The 22,138-nt window shown below is 48.0% G+C and overlaps 1 protein-coding gene across 2 annotated transcripts in view; it reads right to left on the minus strand.

Annotated features, from left to right (window-relative positions):
• Window positions 1–22,138, minus strand: part of AMPH (amphiphysin) — a 143,028-nt gene that overhangs the window by 48,302 nt on the left and 72,588 nt on the right. For both annotated transcript variants that reach the window (XM_065628583.1, XM_065628582.1), the window contains exon 3: window positions 1,775–1,829. In XM_065628583.1, coding sequence (XP_065484655.1) covers window positions 1,775–1,829 — 55 coding nt within the window. The remainder of the gene's footprint in view (window positions 1–1,774; window positions 1,830–22,138) is intronic.

Consider the following 22,138-nt stretch of genomic DNA (forward strand, 5'->3'; position numbering starts at 1 on the left):
CAAAGAGGTGGTAGCAGTTGCTGAATCTGCTTCTGCCATTCAAAATCTACAAGGGTCTTTGCCACAGATGAGCTAGTCAGCTTTGGGCAAGCCCCAGCCAGAGCTGTGTTTTTGGACTCCTGCCTCAGGCTGTCCTCCCACTCCACAGCACAAAGGTCCACATGAAGGTGTGCCAACACATGTGCCAAGGATGCCCCACTGGCGGCTTGTTGTCTTTGGAGAATAACATTTTTAAGGCTTTTGCGAGCTGCTTATGACTGGGTCTTAATACATGAAGATACCGAGGTGTTAGCAAGCACTTTTCACTTGCTGTAAGAAAGTCAGTCCAAATTATTTTCAAATATGGACTTATGGGCTGCAACAGGACAAAGGCGCTGAGCAGAAATGCGTGGCTAAAAAGGCAAAAGTTGCACAATGAAACATTTCATGCCAAGTTAAAAACAAAACTTGGTGCAAGGAGTAGCCCACTAGACAGTAAACCAGCAAAAGGACCACAAATGCACGAAGTTCTAGGAAAAGAAGAGAATGAAAGAGAAAGAAAATGAAAGACAGAAAGGGGGATTGTCGTCACCAACATGGAAGTCAAAGCAGCACGTAAACAGTCAACCTATGTGACAGAAAAGCCATCTGGACAACAAACAGCGTCATCATGTTGCTCCTGAGTATCCATCTAATAAGGGTGTGGGGAAGGGATGACTGAAAAGTAAGAATGCAAAATCAGCATCCAGTGCTGACTGATACAGAAATTTCCTCTAAGAACAAAAGACATTCTTCAAATCCCTACAAGGTAAAATACCTCTTGTCTGGTAGAGGATTTTCCTTGCCCAGCCCATCCAGCTAAGACACTTCAGCTACTGTTTTTCTTCCTGTTTTACAGTTCCCATCAAAAACAGCTTTCTTCCCTGCCTTTCAACAGCTGCTAATGCTTTATTATGACACAGTGATTTCCAGGGATATTAATACTGATTTGTAACATTTTCCCTACTGGGCTGAAATCAGGTTAAAAATACACACACACATATATATATTTATCTCAAGAAGGCATTATTTTCTCTCCGTTGATCACCAAACCTTTTTGCCTTCCCTTTAGCACCTGGCCTCCAAAGAGGGGCAGCATGAGAAAGGGAACACTCTCTATATGGTGCTAAGCTAAGTATGCTGGATTTACAGTAGGATTTAAATAGCTGTTAACTTAATCTCTGATATTTAAGCACTCACCTGTGACTTCTGCTACTTGGATTTTCAATATAGTATCGTAAGAGATCGCATTTGATTTTTAAACTTTAAAAAAATGGATTAAACAGGCAGAAATAGATGAGAAAACAAGTAATTGTGGGGAGCATGGTTTTGGCGGAAGATCATCATCCAGCTAGTAATACCTGGAAATGTTACAGTTGTGGAGGTCAAGCAATCCCTTGTTGTACATGGGGTATTTCATGTTCTAGCATTCGCAAAGATGAGTAAGAAGATGCGTAGATTTTGTGGGTGCTTAAAATGCATGCAACCCGAGAATCTGGGCAGCAGTCCTGCACACAAAGGACAGCCAAGGACGAGCCCTGCATGCAACACTGTACACACGAGTTGACAGTGAAGGTGCAGAATCCCTAGCAACAAGCTAAAGAGCCTGTGTCAGATCCAAAGCAGAAATGTTGACTACTAATGACAAAAGCAATATTACTCGTATTTGTCTCTGTATACTTTAAACAAGCCTACTTGTCTCAATTTTCTGAAGAAGTTTCATTTATGAAAACATGATGTAAAACTTAAAAATCACCTTTTATGGCTGCTAAATATCCTCTTAGTTCCCTCTGGAGCCTGGAACCCTCCGCCTGGAAAAGAAAAAAAAAAAAGGCAAGGAAGTGAAAACATTTTTCAGTTATGTTATCGCAAATATGTTTCAGTTAAATTTTATGCTTTAAAATATGCATACAGTATGTCAAACTTAATAACAAAGAGCAATTTCAGGAGCTTTCTGACGAATAGTGTCACATGTTGCAAGCATGCACAGGTTCATAGAGAAAAGGTGGACTGGCCAAGATGCTATGCATAGTGTACCCTCTAGGCTAAAATTTTTGGTTTTATTTTATCAGCCATCTGCACAGGGAAGAATTCCAGCCAAAGAAAGAAACGTATATTTTACAGCCAAAGTCCACTTCGAGTCAAACTGGCCAATGTCCTCACCTGAAACACGAAGAAGTATAATCGCCTCCACTTGAATTCACCCAAATGAGGCCAGTCTAGACTTGCAGAAAAACCATGCTCTTACATAAATAGCTTAATACTTTTCCAAATGTTTTTCCAAGTATTTTATCATTTATCTATTTTGCAAGCAAATAACTACTAAGAAACAATAGCATTGGTTATGTTGTTTAGTTTGGCTACTGCATCTTGCAGTCTACAGTAAAATCTCAATTGCTTCCTCGGCAAACACATGAAAATTATCTTTCTTTATCTTATACCCACAGCCTTCAAAAAACTCGGAATAGACAAAACAAAATGGGTTGCTTTACATTATCTTTGACTGTATCACAAGTTGGACTTCACAGCTCCTACAATTTGCAATAAAATCTGTGCTACACTACAGCACATGCTTTATTGCTAAAACGCTGTTGTTCAAGACACCTTCAATAGCCTGAAGATTTTGGAAACGCTCCATGTTTATTGGTTCCCAATATTCTTCAAATTATTTATTTAAGCAGTTGGAAATTATACAAATATCAGCTTGCAGTCACATTTTCTCACATACAGCTACACCATATGGAAAAATCAGCTGCAAAATATGACTGACTGCTTTGGAGTTTTTCCTCATATTTCTCTGTGTGAAAGTTAGACCCCAAAAGGCTGCATGTGTGAATATTTTAGGAAGCAGAGTCTCAAGGTATAAGCTGTTGTAATTCCACTTAAGTCAAAGGACATCTGATGTCAGTAAAGGATTTGCCATCAGTGGTAGCGATGTTCAGAGCATTCAGACACAGAGGATCCTAAGAAATTTAGGTTGAAAGAGACCATGTGGAGCTTAGAATCCATCTATGTGCAGCCACATTAAATTCAAAAGGTGTTTCTAAAAAATACTTGCCTCACCAGCACGCATACTGCAATATGCAGACTACATCAACCAGACTCACTTGCCTCTCCCAGCTCCCTGCAGAGAACTGCAGGACTTTAGAACTGGATCAACCCCCTTCAAACTGCAATGCACCATAAGAAGAGAACAACTGCTTTAAGGTCCTGTAAATATTAAAGAATTTAGAAGGTGGGCAGACTGAATTCACTTTATGGATTCAACGAACAGAAGGTTGCTTCTGCACTAAATCGATCTGAAGCAAAACTTCTTTTTGAACCTAAATCCATTAATCAACCAAATTCTGAGCACAGGAGTAGACCAACCAGGGTGATACCTGAGGAGCTGCTGAGTAACAGCAAGAGCACAGCAGCACTCAGACCACCAATCTGTCTCGGAGCTGGGACCATATTTGATGCTGCAAGCAAGGAAAAGCAAATCCTTCCCTTGGTTGCAACACAATAGAAAGTTCTGAAAGTACTGGTAGCTTGATATTGCGTCCCTTAAGAAAATATACTCGTACACCACCCTAATGCATCACAACAACACATTTTGTCATCCTGCATAACACGGTAGCATCCCAACACGCTTCAGAAGCTGACTTTTTTCTACTTCTTTCTGTGCTAGAATGGGAGGTAAAGAGACGACAGAAGTTGTCAGCTTTACCCTGAGCTAGGCATGAAGTGAACAACACTGCCACAGCCGAAAGGAGACTGAACTCAAGAGCAGAATTTCTCACCCTAAGATCTGAAGAGGAGTTTTGGCAAACATTCAGCAGAAAGAGGAGGGAAGTTCCCCTTTTATGCGTGCCAGTCTCCTCCTGGGAGGTGTCCTTCTGAGAAGCCACATGAAGGTATAGAAATTTTCTTTCCAACTCGTATCTTCTTTGGCCTGAGTGCTAGTACAGCCAATTAGCTTGTGGTGAAAATGGGAAGTAGATACTGACAGCAACTCAATTCTTCACCATTGCCCAGCTGAACAGGTGCCCATACAATATCCATTTTTTGTTATTGAAGAATTCCTGATGTTTCAGAAGCAGCAAACTGCAGCTGGAAGGCTCAGAGCCCTGTTAGCTGTCCTGACATCCAGTAAAAGGCCTATATTTACTCATATAAGTGCCATTTTGTCGCTAATTAGCACACAACGAATGGCATGTCAGGGGAACACACTGCTCAAATGCCATGTCCGTAACTGTACTGCTGTGTCGTTTTACGACGGGTACCGTAAACCACTATGAGATCCATTGTGGCTGGTCAGCATCACAAGCCATCAGCAACCGCTGCTCAGGAAAACGTAGAAGAAAAAGTCAAAGCAGTAAAGCACGATGCAAATATTTTGCCATATGTGCTGTTATGAATTCTGACAATTCGAAAGAACAATTTTAGCATGAAGCTCCCTCAGTCTAGGTTATTAACAGGTCACAAGCCGCTGAAATATCTAAGCAGCATAGAGCCATATGACTTTTCCCTCATTAGCAAATGTTGTATGCCACGTGACACTAAAGCACCGATGGGCAAGGGCCAGCTCCCATTGAATTTGAGATCAAATCTCTCCATTTGGCAACAGAATTAGACCTTTCTATAAAATATCAGAAATAACAATTTGTATCAGAAGTCCTCAGCCCTGTGAGTTCTGCGGAACATGCCTCTGGTCTACACATTTTGCTATAGTAAACTATTAGTGAAGGTAGATACACTTTTATCATCTAACAGATTAATTAATATTCACAGGATGAAAATACTGCATTGCTGGCTCCACATATCTTGCAAACCATGGTGGTTTTAAAATGCACTGGTTTTAAAACTATCAAATATCTAATATTTCCCCTTCTTGATGCCTCCTGAGGTACTTTTTCTCCTTTCTGGTCTATCAGATGAAAGCATCTGGTGGCTCTGAAACCATTGCTCCAAGTCTCTTCATTAAGGCCATAAATTTTGTTAATTTGAGATGCAGCTTCTTGAAGGAGAATGAAAAGTAGGTGTCATTTTTCAGATGTTGTGCTCCTCTGAAATGAGATTTCCCAAGACAGCACTGATGCTTCCTTTATCATTTCATAATTTCTTTTATTTGTTCTACATGAGGCAGCAAAATGAGTCAGAGTTTCATAATATGCAAGAAAACTCCAGGGAGAAATCTCTGTAGCATCTTAATAGCAAACTTCTCACGATCAGGTTGTTTGATAACAGCAGGCACGTTCTCGTTGGACTTCAGCACCAGAAATCAGTGCTCTTAGCTGACCTGGTCAAACTCAACATACAAATTACCAAAAAATCTGTCAGGCAATCCTGTTAAACTGCACAGAGGAGCAAGGGAGGCATGCAACAACCCAGAACAACATCCCTCATTAGGAAAATCGACAGAAGCCTTCACAGCCATGTCCCAAACAAACACTTGTTACTCTGAACACGGTAGCACACAGCCAGTGTGGCTGTCAGATGCCTTTTTCTACTCTCAGGTCTTATGGCATGGTCAGCGTTACATAGCTGGTAAAGACACGTGCACGCAGTGAGATAAGGAAGCTCCGTGTTTCAGGATCTTGTCATCTACAGCTACAGGTCTTACATACCTGTACAGCAGCATTAAGCCTTTCCAGTACTACTGATGCTTGTGTATGTTTAGTTTTGGTTTTCTTTTCGAAGAATACTATTTAAGCATATGTTAGCACTAGAATTAAGACAAAGAGAGCCACAGCACTCCTGGCTGTAAGACTGATGAGACCTGCAAAACCTTAGTGACTAAAACCATAAAAACCATGGTTTGTGTCTTATCAGATTTGCTTAGATGCATTAGAAAAACCGTTGCTTCCACTCAGAAATTAAAGGCCACCTTGCCTCCATGAAAGCTGGAATTGGATGACCTATTTGCCAGGCATCATTTATTCACAGCTTTCCAGGCAGAAGAGTTTGATTTTTCTATCATGTCACATAGAGGATGTAAACACAATACATCTTTACAGGAAAGGTCAGCACTGCATATGCTTGATACCAAAAACAAATAAATCACTTCACTTTAGTGAAGTCAAGAGCGCTGTCAATACTGAACCTGCAGCACAGGTTAATTAATAACCTGCCCCACAGAAATGCAAACCAGATTATTATTAATGCAGCTCTATGTCTAATACTGGAATTTTGACATTCCATTGCTAAGACATCAGGGAAATAGCTCAAAGGAAAGTATTTTCTGTATCGCCTGGAAGACATAATTTATTGTAATGTGCAGTTATCAGCTGCAACATAAAGCAGCACTGTCCCTCTGTTCACAAACACTTTAGGTAGTATTTACTGGTAGGTCTTTCAGGGAACTCAGAAGTATGAATGCAAAGGACTATTGCATTAAGTGAAGCTTAACAAAATTAGACACTATTGGGACAAATCCATAATTCAGTATGAAATGTATCTCTGTACCAGAGTACTCTCTTTTACCATTTCTTAGCCTGCTTATAGTTCCTAGAACTGCCTCCCAAATCTTGGAATCCTTTTCTTAAAGAAATACATTTCTTCTTTTATCTTTCTTCAAGCTGTAAGAGATTTGGGGTTTGAATTATTTGTCTAGCGCATCACTTAAAGAAAGTCGGGTTTGCAACCTTCTCTGGAAACACAGAGGTTTTTGGCACCCCAGTACCCACCAGAACAGCACCAAATTTGTGGCGAAGGATCATGATTAGGAATTTCATAGTCCTAGTTATTAAGTAACACGATGAGTTGAAGTAAACTCCATCAAATCAAACAGGCTCCTCAGACAATTTGGACTCATCCAAAAAGTATGAACTATAAAGGTCAGAACCAGTGAGGTCTACCCCATGTTACTTGTGACTCCCAGTAGCCAGGTGAGGAACCTCTGTGCCTGCAGCGATGCTTAACTAACCCTGTTACAGAAAAAACGGTCTCTGTTTCAGATGACGACTGAACAGAAAATACTTGGTGCCCTCCTTAAGTGAAATTCCAACCTTCTTGCCTCACAACTAAATCTCTCTCCCCGAGCTAGGCTCCTACCTTCATACCTATTACACCTTCCTACAGGCATACTCGTCCTCAAAGCAGGGCCCAAACTAATGATTTTAATGAAAATCTGGGGTGTGCAAAGACAGCAAGTGCAGAGTCTAGGAGCCTATGGCTAAAAGTAAATTATACATATCAAAAGTCAAGCTAGACTTTCTGAACATGTACTTGGCCTCTGTTTAAGCCTATAGCTCCATATCCATAACTATATTCTTAAATAACATAGATAACCTATAAATTAAAAGGTCTGGTAGAAAACTGTCCAGAACCATTTGTTGTGAACTAGATCATATCCAGTCCATGTATTAAATCCCAGAGCTGGGCTATGTCAACTATCACCAGGGCCGGTTATCCCAAAGGGCTCCTGAAGAAACATAAAAGTCTGGTTTAAAAACAGTCAGAAATAACTTGATCGTTCAGCTTCACTGCCTGGGAGAAAACAATTAGCACAGTTACTAAAGCTGCAGAGGCATAATAGTTTATATCCAAGGGGCAACCAAAACCAGCCCATTGTGACAACGGTTTAGACTTTAAATTTGGAGCAATCAATAGGCAGAATTGAAAAAGCAAAGCATCGGATCAACCGGTCTCTTCTTTGAAGTGAGGAATTAGTTTGAATGGATATGGGGGGCTCCTGCAGACATAACTTCGTAGCACGAAACACAGGAACTCACCTTCCTGCGTATCCTGCCTAAATGGAAATTAATGAGGTTGAGGTGAGATTTAATGGTACACTATGTCTCTTCTTGTCTTGGGAAAAATGACCCCTCAAACATAAGGTAATTATTAAACATATGTTCCATGATTAAATGGTAATCAGCAGAGAAAGCCCCCCCATAGCCCTCAAAATACTTTGCAAATTGTATTACTTATATTTGGCTTAGTGATCATCCAGTACATGAGGCACACTTTGGGACTGCCCCTGAAAAGGTGCCTGTCAGATGCAGTCCCCCTGAATGCGAACATTCCTGGGCTTGTGGATAAAACGCTCCCTCCCACTAGGCTAGACTGTGCTTTCCTGTGCCTGGCCTACTTTGGAGTATCTATCAGGGACAACATTTGGCATCACCTTTATTTAGCAAAGTACTCCTATGGACTGAGCTGTATTGAACCAACATTATATTGCAGCTTAATTAGTGTCAATAACCCCCCGTGGTTTAGTGTGGGATTCCACAGACAACCAAGGAAATCTGGGTATCAGCTAAGGGAAATAGTGTTTCCCATTCAGAGAAATTTTAAAGCTCACACTTTTTGTTTATTGTCTGGATTCTTTCCTCTATCTCAAGCCCATGCTCAAATCAGTAAAATGAGAGGTCTAAAGGGAGGACATGAGTTACGTTTAAAGACGGTCAAATAGATGTATGGGATACCTAATAATTCCCAGAGAAAAGAAGGTGTCACAGAACAAAGATTGAATTTCACATTACTATAATATATATATAGAAGCTTCCCTTCTTCATCATGTCCTTCATTCAACTCCAGATTAAGACACCTATCACTGTCTACAGGAGTTGGGTGCCTCTCCTCATCTTAGATCTCTTCAGTGCAACTTGTAGAGTCAGGAGGGCAATTAAGAAAATCCTACAGTCAAAACCATTCACTCAGCATAGCTGTCTAGTGCCATTTGTGATACATCCACAAATGGCAAACGCAACTGGTCCTAAGGGACCTGCCACCTTTGTTCAACAGCATTTGGAAGCCAGGGAGAACACACTAGGGTCTCGCAAGTGGCAACAGATGCCAACATGTAGACAACTGACTCACAACCCTCGCAGCAGCTGTTCAGCTTGGTTGGTGAGGCTGTACTAGGAGCCACGAGTGACCCCAGCGTAGGTCATGCTCTCACGGATGGGTGCTGTCCTGCAAGGTCTGGGCCAGGCAGGCAAAGCCAGGGGCTGCTAAGAGGCTTCACTGACACCCTCTGACATAGCAAGGGTTTAATCCAGGTCCAGGGGCTGTCTAGGAGATCCTGATGTGAGCAGCAGGTCCCCTAGGCATGGGGACCAGCCTATGACATAGCTTAGGGAGGGACTAGATGCCCAGGGCTAAGCTAAAATGGGACTCCTAAGCCCACGTGCAGGGTTAGGGTCCCAGATGGGGCTGATCAAAGCCATTAAAACCCACAGATGCCCTGAGGCAACTTACAGGTTTCTGTCTTGACCCTCCAGTACCAGCATCTTGGAAGCCCCAATTCAAACACAGACACCTACATTCACGTGTCATGATCTGGAACTGGATCACTCCCCAAGGGCAGGGTTCAACTGCCCAAACACTTGCATCTATGGCTGCTGGAGATGTCATGGGGTGCTCAAGAGGACCACAGAACCAGCAGGTATGTAGGACTGCAGCCAAAGCCATGTGCCTCTGTCTGTGGCAACAGCTGGTGGCCAGGTGGGGCACCATGAGGCACTTCTGGTGCCTATATGTAGGCGGTGAATCTCATCTTGGGTATCCTAACTCATGAATTCATTTTAAGGAATCAGTGGCACATCTGATGCAAGAAGAACACTGCAATAAAAGCTAACTGTCTCACAGAACAACTTGAAGACAATGTCATGCCACAGCTGCAGGGCAGCTAAGCATGCTCGCGTGAAATGAAGATCTGGCCAGAATAAACCTTTTCAGGACCCCTACAATTACAACAGCTCTTAATGGGAGGCAAACATTAAGTAAAGCAGTCCATAGAAGCAGGTTCTGTTCACTCAACAACAGCAAAAAAGGCTCTTCATTTTCACCTAATTCTATAAATTACCAACAACAGCACTTGACATTTTGCTTTATTCTGACAACACATCACGAGCAGCTGCTCTTGTAGTAGCAACTGCTATATCTTTGTGTGTACATATATGATACATAGTGTTAATGGCATTTTAACTGTAGTCTGTAAAATAAGTCTCATAACTACATTTGGAAACATAATGAGAGGTAAATATATATAGACATGAAATAGAATATTGATCTCTTACAAAAATGAAGCAAGCACCAAGAGCCATTAAAATATACTTTGCGATAAGTGAATTGCTACTTCCTACCAAAAAAAAGAAAGCGTACAGTGTGGTTGCTTGAACAACAGAATAGAGATGAAATTTTGGGTAAATCCCTGATGGACTTGATATATTCCAAGTCAAGAGAAACATGTCTTTTTTCTCCCCTCTCTCAACTTCAGGGTTGATTAGGAGTCTGAGCATATCCACAATTAGCTGTGCAGAGAGAAAGCCTCAAGAAATTTATTGCAAAACACTGAAAATCTGCATGTTTTGTCTGTTCCACAAGTTTTGATTTAGAGTGGCAATTTTCAGTTTACAACTTAAGTGGAAGGTGAATAACAGCTGTATTCACTGTTAAAAATCTAAATGTTTTTACTGTTGGTTTCAGCTGCAGCAGTTTACTGTTTCTGATAGGGAAAGACCTGAGGCTCTGCAAAGCCACTGTGCTCTGTTCTCTCCAGACATGAGATGACTCAGTTTCTCCATGGTGATTCATGTGGGTAATTCAACTCTGGGCTGTCAAGTCCAGAGGGGCTTTTATCCAGCTGTATTCAGAAAGAGGCAGGAATTAGACACCATTGGGGTGTCTAAATGAGCTTCTTCTACAGATAGATCTGCTGCATGTATCCTTACACATAGCCTTCTGCTGAGTTCAGTACATACTCACCATCCAATCTGCTATTCAGGCAAGGAATAGCATGTTAAGATTTCAGTTTTCCAGTTATCTGTTTCCTGGATAATGAGCACTATGCTCTTTCTTTTCTCTATCCTCTCGCTGAGCTGGAGTCCTCATTTATTATCTTTGGAGAGTATTAATAAAAAGATCATTCTATACTTAAGACCAGATGACCTCCCAAGTGTTGCAGGCTCAATAAGGTAGGGAAACAAAAAATACACCATTTTCACAGCTTTCAGGTTACCAGCATCCCCAGGGCCCACACGGCACTAGCTGCTACAAACAGCTTACAAAGAGAAACAGAACTGAAGTGACAGTCTTCCTCAAAACCAAATGTAGGTAGGTGAGATAGCCAGGGAACAGCCAAATCACTGCTAAGTGAGATTGCAAGAAACAAAGTAAAGTTTAGACCTTCTCTCAAACTGCCTCTGCCTAGAAAGGCCTTGTTAGGTCAACAACCACCATGGAAACAAATGACCCTGGAGGGAATTGCAAAAGATGGGACACCCTCTAACAAGGGTAGTCCTGCTTGCAAGCCACCTGAATGACCCACATCAACAGCTTGGCAGACCTCAGCACAAGGATCAATCACCCAGATTGCCTTTTTATTCTTTAATATCTACAACTGAATTTTTCTTTTTTCTAAAGGCTCTGGAGTTGCAGAGATAATCTTGAAAACAAGACTGAATGTAAACCAAGAAGAGATGGCTGCCTGACTTCACAGAAGCCAGCAGTTTTGCAAGGTATTAATGAATAAGAGTGAGAATTCAGATGCATATATTAATGCTTAAGGTATTTGCATTGCTAGTAAGTTGTAGATCAAAGCATGGCATTTCCATGCCAGTTTGTCAGTATTTCCCACACGGAGAAATATACATCCCACCACATCCATTCCGTTGTCATGGAAAGACCGAAGACTTGGAATGCTTTGCTTGCCACTAAAGGCCTCAGGATAAATTTTGATGTGTTTCTAAGAAAACTGTAATGGAAAACATCCTCTCTGACCTGTTGTTAAGGTCAGGGGCTCATCCTCAGCCTCACCTGAGCCCCATGGCGGGTACTGAGAGACACAGAGGGCTCTCTCTCAGTTGAAGTCCCCAATATCAGCTTTGCTGCTAAAGCTTCCCATCAGAAGTACCTGTAACATTTATTTTCTGATCCTACTTATTCCATTTCTCAGTAAACTGGCCTAGAAAAAGGAAAGGTCTGCTTCTAGGAAAATAGTGGCTATATGGGAACATTTATTGACATGTTAACATCACTGTAACGGTATAGCCCATTAAAATAATTTTCTCTATGTAAATAAACCCTATGGTAACATCACGACACCTGTGACAGTGTTATGCTTATGACAGATCGATGTGGATTTTGCAGAGAGTTTTATAAAACAAAAAGTCTTCACAGCAAATATACTCATTAAAAGCAATTGATAGAGGCATGGAAAGAAAGCAAAACTAGAACATACACCAATGAGACACTGATATGAATTCTGCTACTGCTAAAAGGAAGCACAGGGGTTAGAGAGGAAAGTGCTTTATGTGAGTCAAGCAAACACGGACGTAATACATGGAGTAAGGACTAAAAGAGGATGCTCATAAACTTATCGGGTTTTTTTTCTTTTTATTTCAGAGTTACTGGCTTTCTCACTCTTTTCTTCTGATGGCAGGGTCACAAACAATTAAAAAAAAAAAAACAGGCAGGTAAGATAGTAAGGAGAAAGACACCTGAGGAATCCAGCTTTCTCTGTACTCAAAACAAGCTCCCTCCAGCTGCATCAGTCACAGCCCCAGACTGGTTCGAGTGTATTAGTTCTATGGAAAGGACAAAAAGGGGAAAAACAAAACAAAACAAAAAATCTGCTTCATCCTGCTGTGAAGGAACAAGAGGAAGCAAGGCTCTCATTCAAGTCACATTTACACAGCTGTGGAAAACCTTCCAGAAAATTCTGTAAGGTAGACGTATGATCTCCACTCTCTCCTCCCTTCTCCTCAGGGGCCAATATCCCTTCAGCCCCGCTGGACGTGCCCAGCTCCAGAGCAGCGGTGACACCACAGCACAGGTGACATCACCCAGGCTTCCAAGGCCTCTGTGATGTCACTGTGCATTGCCATGACGACCCCACGCTGTCCCCAAGGCCATCTGGCAGCTGACAGTCAACCTGTCTGGCCGGATTTCCCAGTGCTCTCCAGTCTCGGTCACTGTGAGAAGCAGCAGACAAAGCCAAGCTCATCCAACCTCATCCCTATCGATCCTTATCCATCCTTGTCCGTCCTCAACCTCATCCGTCCTCAACGTCATCCATCCTTGGCCGTCCTCAACCTCATCCATCCTCCTCGTCGTCCGTCCTCCTCCTCTTCCTCGTCCTTGTCTGCCCTCCTCCTCGTTGTCGCCCATCCTGTTCCTCGTCGTCATCCGTCCTCCACCCTCATTCTCATCCAGTTTGACCGCCGTGGCTGAGACAGGTGACTGATCAGGACCTGAAACCTGGGGAGGTTTCAGAGCTTCCCTGCCACAGTTTAGCACCAATGATGGGCTCCATTGGGTGTGATGGGACATTCATCACTGGGCTGGAAGCACTTTGGACAGCAGGACAAATTCTGTCAGGCTGCTCTTTATGAGGAGCCAGAACCTCTGTGGTGGCAATCCTTGCCCTGTCTTCCCCGCTTGCAGGAAAAGCAGCATGTGGGGTGCACAGGGCAAATGACCATGTGGGTCTGAGGGAAACACGAGCCAATTAGCCCCTAGATACTCCTCCTGATGGAAAAAAAATCAGGATAGAAAAACTGTAGGTGATGAAAAGGTGACACCTGTCCTTCTCGACCCTCTTCACTCCAACAAATTGGGGGGAAGGAATCCACCCCCTCCCTCCCCCGGAAAAAAAAAAAAAAAAATCACACTTGGGATGGCAAATCGTGGGGACAGGAGACCGTCAGGAGGGGAAACCATCACGGGGCTGAGAAATCATTACTGGGAAACCATCGTCAGGAGGGGAAACCATCATTTAGCGCAGGCCAGGCCAGGCCTTCAGCAGCAGGATGGGAAATCACTGAGATGGGAAGTTGTAGTATGAAAACTCAACCCCTCACATTGCTGTGCTTCCCCCAACAGAGAGGATCCCTCTCCAGCCGATGGCATCGCAGGCACCAGCCATGAGCTTCGCCATCCCCACCATGGCACCACTGGTCCCTGCCTCTGTCCCAGGGCTGATGGCATCCTCCCAGCCTGCCCAGTTCCACCCTGTCACATCCCAGATGGGACAGGGCAGTGTCTGGCAGGGGGTGCCAGGGGCCCTGGGACAGCTGCTGCAGCTCCCGCAAGGGGTACAGCTGTCCCAGGGGGTGCAGCCAGCCCAACTCCCCCAAGGGGTGCGGCTGCTGCACGGGGTCCAGCTCCCCCAAGTTGTGCGGCCAGTTGAGTTCCCCCAAGGGGTGCAGCTGGTCCATGTAGTGCAGCAGGTCCAGCTCCCCCAAGGGCTGCTGGGCCAAGAGGGAGGGCAGCTGGTGCACCTGTCCCAGGGGGTGCAGCTTTTCCAGCTCCCCCAAGGGGTGCAGCAGGTCCAGCTGCCCCAAGGGCTCCAGCTGCCCCCTGTCCCTGCTGCGTTTGCCCCATCTTACACCTGGGGACAGCAGCTCATGACGGGGACACAGGTGCCACACCAGCCCACGGGGCTGGGGCCAGGGGCCATGGGCCAGGGGCAGCCCCTGTACCCCACGGGCTTCTACCAGCTGCCCGTCCCTGCCCACCCTGGCCCCCCACCACGCCGGGGCCGCGCGGCTCAGCGGGTGCAGGGCCCCCCTGTGCCCCACACCGCCCAGGAGCCAGCAGAGGCCTCTGGCAAGGACGGGGTGGCCACAGAGCTCGGCGTCCCCACTGCCAGCCCCCACCGGCCTGCCCTGGCTGCACCTGCCAGCACAAGCACGGGGAAGCCCACAGGTGAGTGCTGGGGGTGGCAGAGCCCGCGGGCGGGTGGCCAAGCTGAGGAAAGCCGCATCACCTGCCTTGGGGTGGCTCTGTTTGCTTTGTCAGCAGCAGTGACCACCCAGGCTGCTGTGGAGAGCCCACGGGATCAGCCCCAGCAGGGACCAGCCGCCTGCGCCGAGGCCATTCTGGAGCCGGCCCAGGACACCGTGGCCGATGACATGTCCCCTTGGCTCGACACCACGGATTGTGGGGACAGTGTGCCCCATGTCTCCGACAGCCCCGGCTTGGCGGCCTTCCTCAGTGAGCTCCCCGACCTCTCTGAGTACGTGGCAGAGGGCGGCTGCGCAAAGCAGCCAGAGGTGGCAGTGGGGCTGAGGGACAGCGAGGACAACATCCCCGATGTCCCTGGCACCCCAAACCCACCACCTGCCTCAACAAGCTCCCCAACCTCTCCGAGTACAGGGCAGAGGACAGCAGCCCCAGAGAGCGAGGGGCGGTGGAGGGGCTGGAAGATGGCGATGTCACCAGCCATGTCCCCAGGTCTCCCAGCTTCCTCAGCCAGCTCCTGGACCTCTCCGAGTATGTGCCTGAGGGTGGCTGCCCCAAGGACTGAGTGGTGGCCATGGGTCTGGGAGACGGCAAGGACACCGTCCCTGATGGCCTTCATTTCCCCAACAGCCTCAGGGAGCTCGATGGGTTCTGGGAGTACGCGGCTGAGAGCACCCAGGACCAAGTGGCACCGGCACCGCTCGGGGACAGCGAGGACACTGGCTTCACCACCGATAGCCCCAGCATGACCACCGAGGTCCTCAATGAGCTCCCCGACTTTTCCAAGTATGTTGCAGAGAGCAACTGTCCCAAGGAGCCAATGGAGGTGGGGGGCGGGGACTGAGAGATGGTGGGGACACCATCCCCGATGTCCCCAACATCCCCACTTGACCACCTCTCTCAACAAGCTCCCCCACCTCTCGGTGTACAGGGCAGAGGGCGGCTGCACAGAGGAGCAGGTGGCAGTGGAGATGCTCCTCAATGAGTACGCCACCTTCCCCGACGGCCCTGACAGCCTGGCCAGCAGCACCCCTGCCACTGAAGTCCCTGACTTCTGGGAGTACGGGCCGGGGGTTGAGTGCCCTGAAGAACGCCTGGCAGCCGCCATGCTGGGGGACACCGACCCCTTCTGGGGGGTGGCGGCTCCCCCCTCGCCGGCTCCTCATGGGACACAAGGCACTGGGGCAACAGACCTGGCCCCGTGGCCGCAGATGAGTCCCATGGAGACTCCTGAGCAGAGGTCTCCAGAGAGTCCCAAGGAGCCTTCAGAGGACTGTCCCCTGGCCAGTCCCTGGAGCGACCCCTTGACGGACTCTCTGCAGAGGCCTCTGCTCAGCCCCCTGGCCAGCCCACCGCCTGCCCATGAGCCTCACCGGCCCTCCATGGACCAACTAATGGAGGAGATGCAGCGCAGGCAGTCCCGGGTGCTGCTCACCCGCTTGCCCCTGCCACCGGGCACCATCTCCTGCCGGGTGCCGCCAGGACCGGGAGACGCGAGGGCCATCAATACCAAGCGCCCCATGCCAGCCACAGCTCCCAAGGGCCATGAGACCTCTCTGCACTACAACATACCACCAAAGCGGAGAAGAACATGACCAGGTGGCCCAACCAACATGGGAGACTCTCTGCCCACCACAAAAGCGCTGGCCCCGGGCCTGCCAAGCGCCAGTTCTACCACCATCACCTGGCGACCCTGCCGGCCCCAACCCTGGAGAAGAGGCCACGGCCCTGCCCGGCACCTCGCGGTACCCAGAGGAACCACCACCATCCTCCACCCTGGTACCAACAGCCCTGGGACCACCACCTCTACCCCACCCTGCTGCTGACAGCCCCACCACCGGCATCCCCACCACCTGCTGGATCCGGCATCCCCACCCGGGGATGAGGATGCACCCACCAGGGGACACACTTTCTGAACACCAAGGGATCCAAACCCCAGCAGCCGAGCTGGCTGTGCCTCTGCCCACGGGGCCAAACTCACCACAGGGGCTGTGGCAGCAGCTGCCCGGGCCCCTCAGCTGCTGCACATCCCGCCGACTCCCCGCCATCCCTCGGGCACCGAGGCCTCACGGCTGCACCCACCGCACTGAGGAGCAGGAGGACTTGGTGCCCATCGCGCCCCAGCAGCGGCTCCAGCAGCAGTGCCTGAAGAAACTGGCCCAGGAGGAGCAGGAGCAGGTGGCCCTGGAGACGACACTGGGCAGCTGCAGGTTTTTGTGCAGAGCTGGATGGACGTGGAAATAGCGACCTGTAAGGCCATCCATAACCCACCGCTCCAGCACCGTCCACGTGGCACCCACACCCAGAGGAGATGTGGAAGCAGAGACCTGCACCCACCCACCCTCTCCAGCCCCAGGCGCTCCCGGATCCCACCTTCTTGCTTCATTAAACCAGTTGGGTGTTGGCTTTGCAGCGCCTCTGCCTGCAGTCATTCGTGCGGTGGCAGGGGGTGAACACAGCCCCTGCCCACCCTGAGGGTGGCTGAGCTGGGCTGGGAACGGACACGGAGAGAGGATGGGGACAGAGGACATCGCTCCCGGGAATGGTCACCCAGGGAGAAACCACAGCGATTGGTACCAGTGCTGGCCTCCAGCACTGCCCCAGCACCGGTGTCACAGGCCCTCAGCTGCTGTCATGGAACATTCTCACCCATTCCATGCCAACTGAGGAGAGAGGCCAGAGCGCAAAGTAGAGAATTACAAGGGCAAGCACTTTTTCACGTGCAGGCTGTGCCCCAGCCCAACTGAGACATCCCAAACGGGGCTTTACGGGGGGCTCTGATGCCCTTCAGTCCTTCAGGTACAAGAAGACTTCAATAATCACCAACACTCACACTACCCCCATCACAGAACACTTTAACAGTGATTCCAGCAAAGTGCAGTACACACCTGTTATTAGTTTAATAAATGTACAAATGGTCTCATGTGGTGTGCTAGTTGACCTGGCCTAATCTGCTTGTACTACTCAAGACAGTTGTAGTAGTTACCTCCGCACTCACTCCTCCCTACCCCATTCCTGGCCCCAAGTCACGTTCACATCTGGATTTAGCATCATGCAGTTCCTGCAGAGTTCCTGACTGCTTATTACTGCCTCTCTGTACAGCAAAGGAGGAGGAAATACAAAGGAAGAAATGCCAAGATCCTCTGTAGCCCTTAGCAAGACTTTCAGCTGAAAATCACCGTTACTGAAAATTTTCGGTAAAGCACAGAAGAAACAAACACTTGAGACACAATTTTACTTAAAAAGATTTGCTTTTCTCTTCCATCTCTCTTTTTTTTAATTCCGCTCTGAATTTTTAGCTAAAAAAAAATGCCAAAAAACCTCTCTTCATAGCAATGCTCCAGCTGCTCTTTCTGCATGCAATAAGAACCTCACAGATGAACCTTATTTCTAGTAAGAGTTACTGGCTGTGCAAACAGCTGGGATATTGACATCAAGGATAAGCAGCAACATAAGGACAATCAAGAAGAACAAAATGCTCTGTTGATATTCCAGTGTACTTGCAGAAGAGAAAGGGGAAGAAAAGGGAAAAATATAACATCTCTGCAGAGTTTCAAAGCTTCTGAGTGCTTCTTCAGGCCTACTAAATCCCACCAACTTCCTGACTTCAAGAAATCTGAGGGAGGAACCACCCTCCTCAGAGAAACAGGTTCTTTTACTTCTCATTATGGTCATCTTTGGGGAAGAGCAAACATGTACAAATCCCAGTGGCTCCTGAAATCTCCCTCTCTTTGACACTGAGAGAGGAAACCAAAGGCTAAGTGACCACAAGATACAAAAGAGTTAATAAGCATCCCAGCAGCCAGGATACAGCGTTTGTGTTTACATGGGAAGGACATAAGTGCATGTGGCAGACAGGGCTGATTCAGGGCAGAAATTGCAAACACCGACACGAGACAGTTTTGACATTGTGTAAAATGCATGGGAGTGGAATCATAGAATCATTTTGGTTGGCAGAGACCTTCAAGATCATCGAGTCCAACCGTTAACCCAACCCTGGCACTAACTGATGTCCCTAAGAACCTCATCTCCGCATCTGTTCAGCTCCTCCAGGGATGGTGACTCCACCACTGCCCCGGGCAGCCTGTTCCAATGCCCAACAACCCTTTCCAGGAAGAAATTTTTCCCAAGATCCAACCCCAACCTCCCCTGGTGTAACTTGAGGCTGTTTCCTCTTGTCCTATCACTCGTTACTCACATTTTCCCTCCTTCTCACCGCTGCCCAGCATGGGCTTGCCCACAACCCCAGCTCTCCACTTAAACTCCGCTGAAATGCATTCAACTGCAGCTGGGAGATGAGAATAAGAAAAGACAAGAGGCACTTGGAGGACAGAGATATGATGGCAAAACGCTCAAAGAGAAAAGATATTTCCATGCCAGTTTGTCAGTATTTCCCACACGGAGAAATATACATCCCGCCACATCCGTTCCGTTGTCATGGAAAGACCAAAGACTTCAACTGCTTTGCTTGCCACTAAAGGCCTCAGGATAAATTTTGATGTGTTTCTAAGAAAACTGTAACGGAAAACATCCTCTCTGACCTGTTGTTAAGGTCAGGGGCTCATCCTCAGCCTCACCTGAGCCCCATGGCGGGTACTGAGGGACACAGAGGGCTCTCTCTCAGTTGAAGTCCCCAATATCAGCTTTGCTGCTAAAGCTTCCCATCAGAAGTACCTGTAACATTTATTTTCTGATCCTACTTATTCCATTTCTCAGTAAACTGGCCTAGAAAAAGGAAAGGTCTGCTTCTAGGAAAATAGTGGCTATATGGGAACATTTATTGACATGTTAACATCATTGTAACGGTATAGCCCATTAAAATAATTTTCTCTACATGAACAAAGCCTATGGCAATATCAAGACACCTGTGACAGTGTTATGATTATGTAAGATTGATGTGGATTTTCCAGAGAGTTTTATAAAAAAAAAATCTTCAGAGCATCTCTACTCATTAAAAACAATTGATAGAGGCATGGAAAGAAAGGAAAACTAGAAAATACCCCAAGGAGACGCTGACATGAATTCTGCTACTGCTAAAAGGAAGCACAGGGGTTAGAGAGGAAAGTGCTTTACGTGAGTCAAGCAAACACGGGTGTAATACATGGAGTAAGGACTAAAAGAGGATGCTCATAAACTTATCTATTTTTTTTCTTTTTATTTCAGAGTTACTGGCTTTCTCACTCATATCTTCTGATGGCAGGGTCACAAACAATTGAAAAAAAAAAAACCAGGCAGGTAAGATAGTAAGGAGAAAGACACCTGAGGAACCCAGCTTTCTCTGTACTCAAAACAAGCTCCCTCCAGCTGCATCAGTCACAGCCCCAGACTGGTTCGAGTGTATTAGTTCTATGGAAAGGACAAAAAGGGGAAAAACAAAACAAAACAAAAAATCTGCTTCATCCTGCTATGAAGGAACAAGAGGAAGCAAGGCTCTCATTCAAGTCACATTTACACAGCTGTGGAAAACCTTCCAGAAAATTCTGTAAGGTAGAGGTATGATCTCCACTCTCTCCTCCCTTCTCCTCAGGGGCCAATATCCCTTCAGCCCCGCTGGACGTGCCCAGCTCCAGAGCAGCGGTGACACCACAGCACAGGTGACATCACCCAGGCTCCCAAGGCCTCTGTGATGTCACTGTGCATTGCCATGACGACCCCACGCTGTCCCCAAGGCCATCTGGCAGCTGACAGTCAACCTGTCTGGCCGGATTTCCCAGTGCTCTCCAGTCTCCGTCACTGTGAGAAGCAGCAGACAAAGCCAACCTCATCCCCATCGATCCTTATCTATCCTTGTCCGTCCTCAACCTCACCCATCCTCGGCCGTCCTCAACCTCATCCATCCTCCTCCTCCTCGTCCATCCTCCTCGTCGTCCGTCCTCCTCCTCCTCCTCGTCCTTGTTTGCCCTCCTCCTCGTTGTCGCCCATCCTCTTCCTCGTCGTCATCCGTCCTCCACCCTCATTCTCATCCAGTTTGACCGCCGTGGCTGAGACAGGTGACTGATCAGGACCTGAAACCTGGGGAGGTTTCAGAGCTTCCCTGCCACAGTTTAGCACCAACGTTGGGCTCCATTGGGTGTGATGGGACATTCATCACTGGGCTGGAAGCACTTTGGACAGCAGGACAAATTCTGTCAGGCTGCTCTTTATGAGGAGCCAGAACCTCTGTGGTGGCAATCCTTGCCCTGTCTTCCCCGCTTGCAGGAAAAGCAGCATGTGGGGTGCACAGGGCAAATGACCATGTGGGTCTGAGGGAAACATGAGCCAATTAGCCCCTAGATACTCCTCCTGATGGAAAAAAAATCAGGATAGAAAAACTGTAGGTGATGAAAAGGTGACACCTTTCCTTCTCGGCCCTCTTCACTCCAACAAATTGGGGGGAAGGAATCCACCCCCTCCCTCCCCCGGAAAAAAAAAAAAAAAAATCACACTTGGGATGGGAAATCGTGGGGACAGGAGACCGTCGGAAGGGGAAACCATCACGGGGCTGAGAAATCATTACTGGGAAACCATCGTCAGGAGGGGAAACCATCATTTAGCGCAGGCCAGGCCAGGCCTTCAGCAGCAGGATGGGAAATCACTGAGATGGGAAGTTGTAGTATGAAAACTCAACCCCTCACATTGCTGTGCTTCTCCCAACAGAGAGGATCCCTCTCCAGCCGATGGCATCGCAGGCACCAGCCATGAGCTTCGCCATCCCCACCATGGCATCACTGGCCCCTGCCTCTGTCCCAGGGCTGATGGCATCCTCCCAGCCTGCCCAGTTCCACCCTGTCACATCCCAGATGGGACAGGGCAGTGTCTGGCAGGGGGTGCCAGGGGCCCTGGGACAGCTGCTGCAGCTCCCGCAAGGGGTACAGCTGTCCCAGGGGGTGCAGCCAGCCCAACTCCCCCAAGGGGTGCGGCTGCTGCACGGGGTCCAGCTCCCCCAAGTTGTGCGGCCAGTTGAGTTCCCCCAAGGGGTGCAGCTGGTCCATGTACTGCAGCAGGTCCAGCTCCCCCAAGGGCTGCTGGGCCAAGAGGGAGGGCAGCTGGTGCACCTGTCCCAGGGGGTGCAGCTTTTCCAGCTCCCCCAAGGGGTGCAGCAGGTCCAGCTGCCCCAAGGGCTCCAGCTGCCCCCTGTCCCTGCTGCGTTTGCCCCATCTTACACCTGGGGACAGCAGCTCATGACGGGGACACAGGTGCCACACCAGCCCACGGGGCTGGGGCCAGGGGCCATGGGCCAGGGGCAGCCCCTGTACCCCACGGGCTTCTACCAGCTGCCCGTCCCTGCCCACCCTGGCCCCCCACCACGCCGGGGCCGCGCGGCTCAGCGGGTGCAGGGCCCCCCTGTGCCCCACACCGCCCAGGAGCCAGCAGAGGCCTCTGGCAAGGACGGGGTGGCCACAGAGCTCGGCGTCCCCACTGCCAGCCCCCACCGGCCTGCCCTGGCTGCACCTGCCAGCACAAGCAC

Source organism: Caloenas nicobarica, chromosome 2 (assembly GCF_036013445.1).
Source record: "Caloenas nicobarica isolate bCalNic1 chromosome 2, bCalNic1.hap1, whole genome shotgun sequence".
NCBI classification, from domain to species: Eukaryota; Metazoa; Chordata; class Aves; order Columbiformes; family Columbidae; genus Caloenas; species Caloenas nicobarica.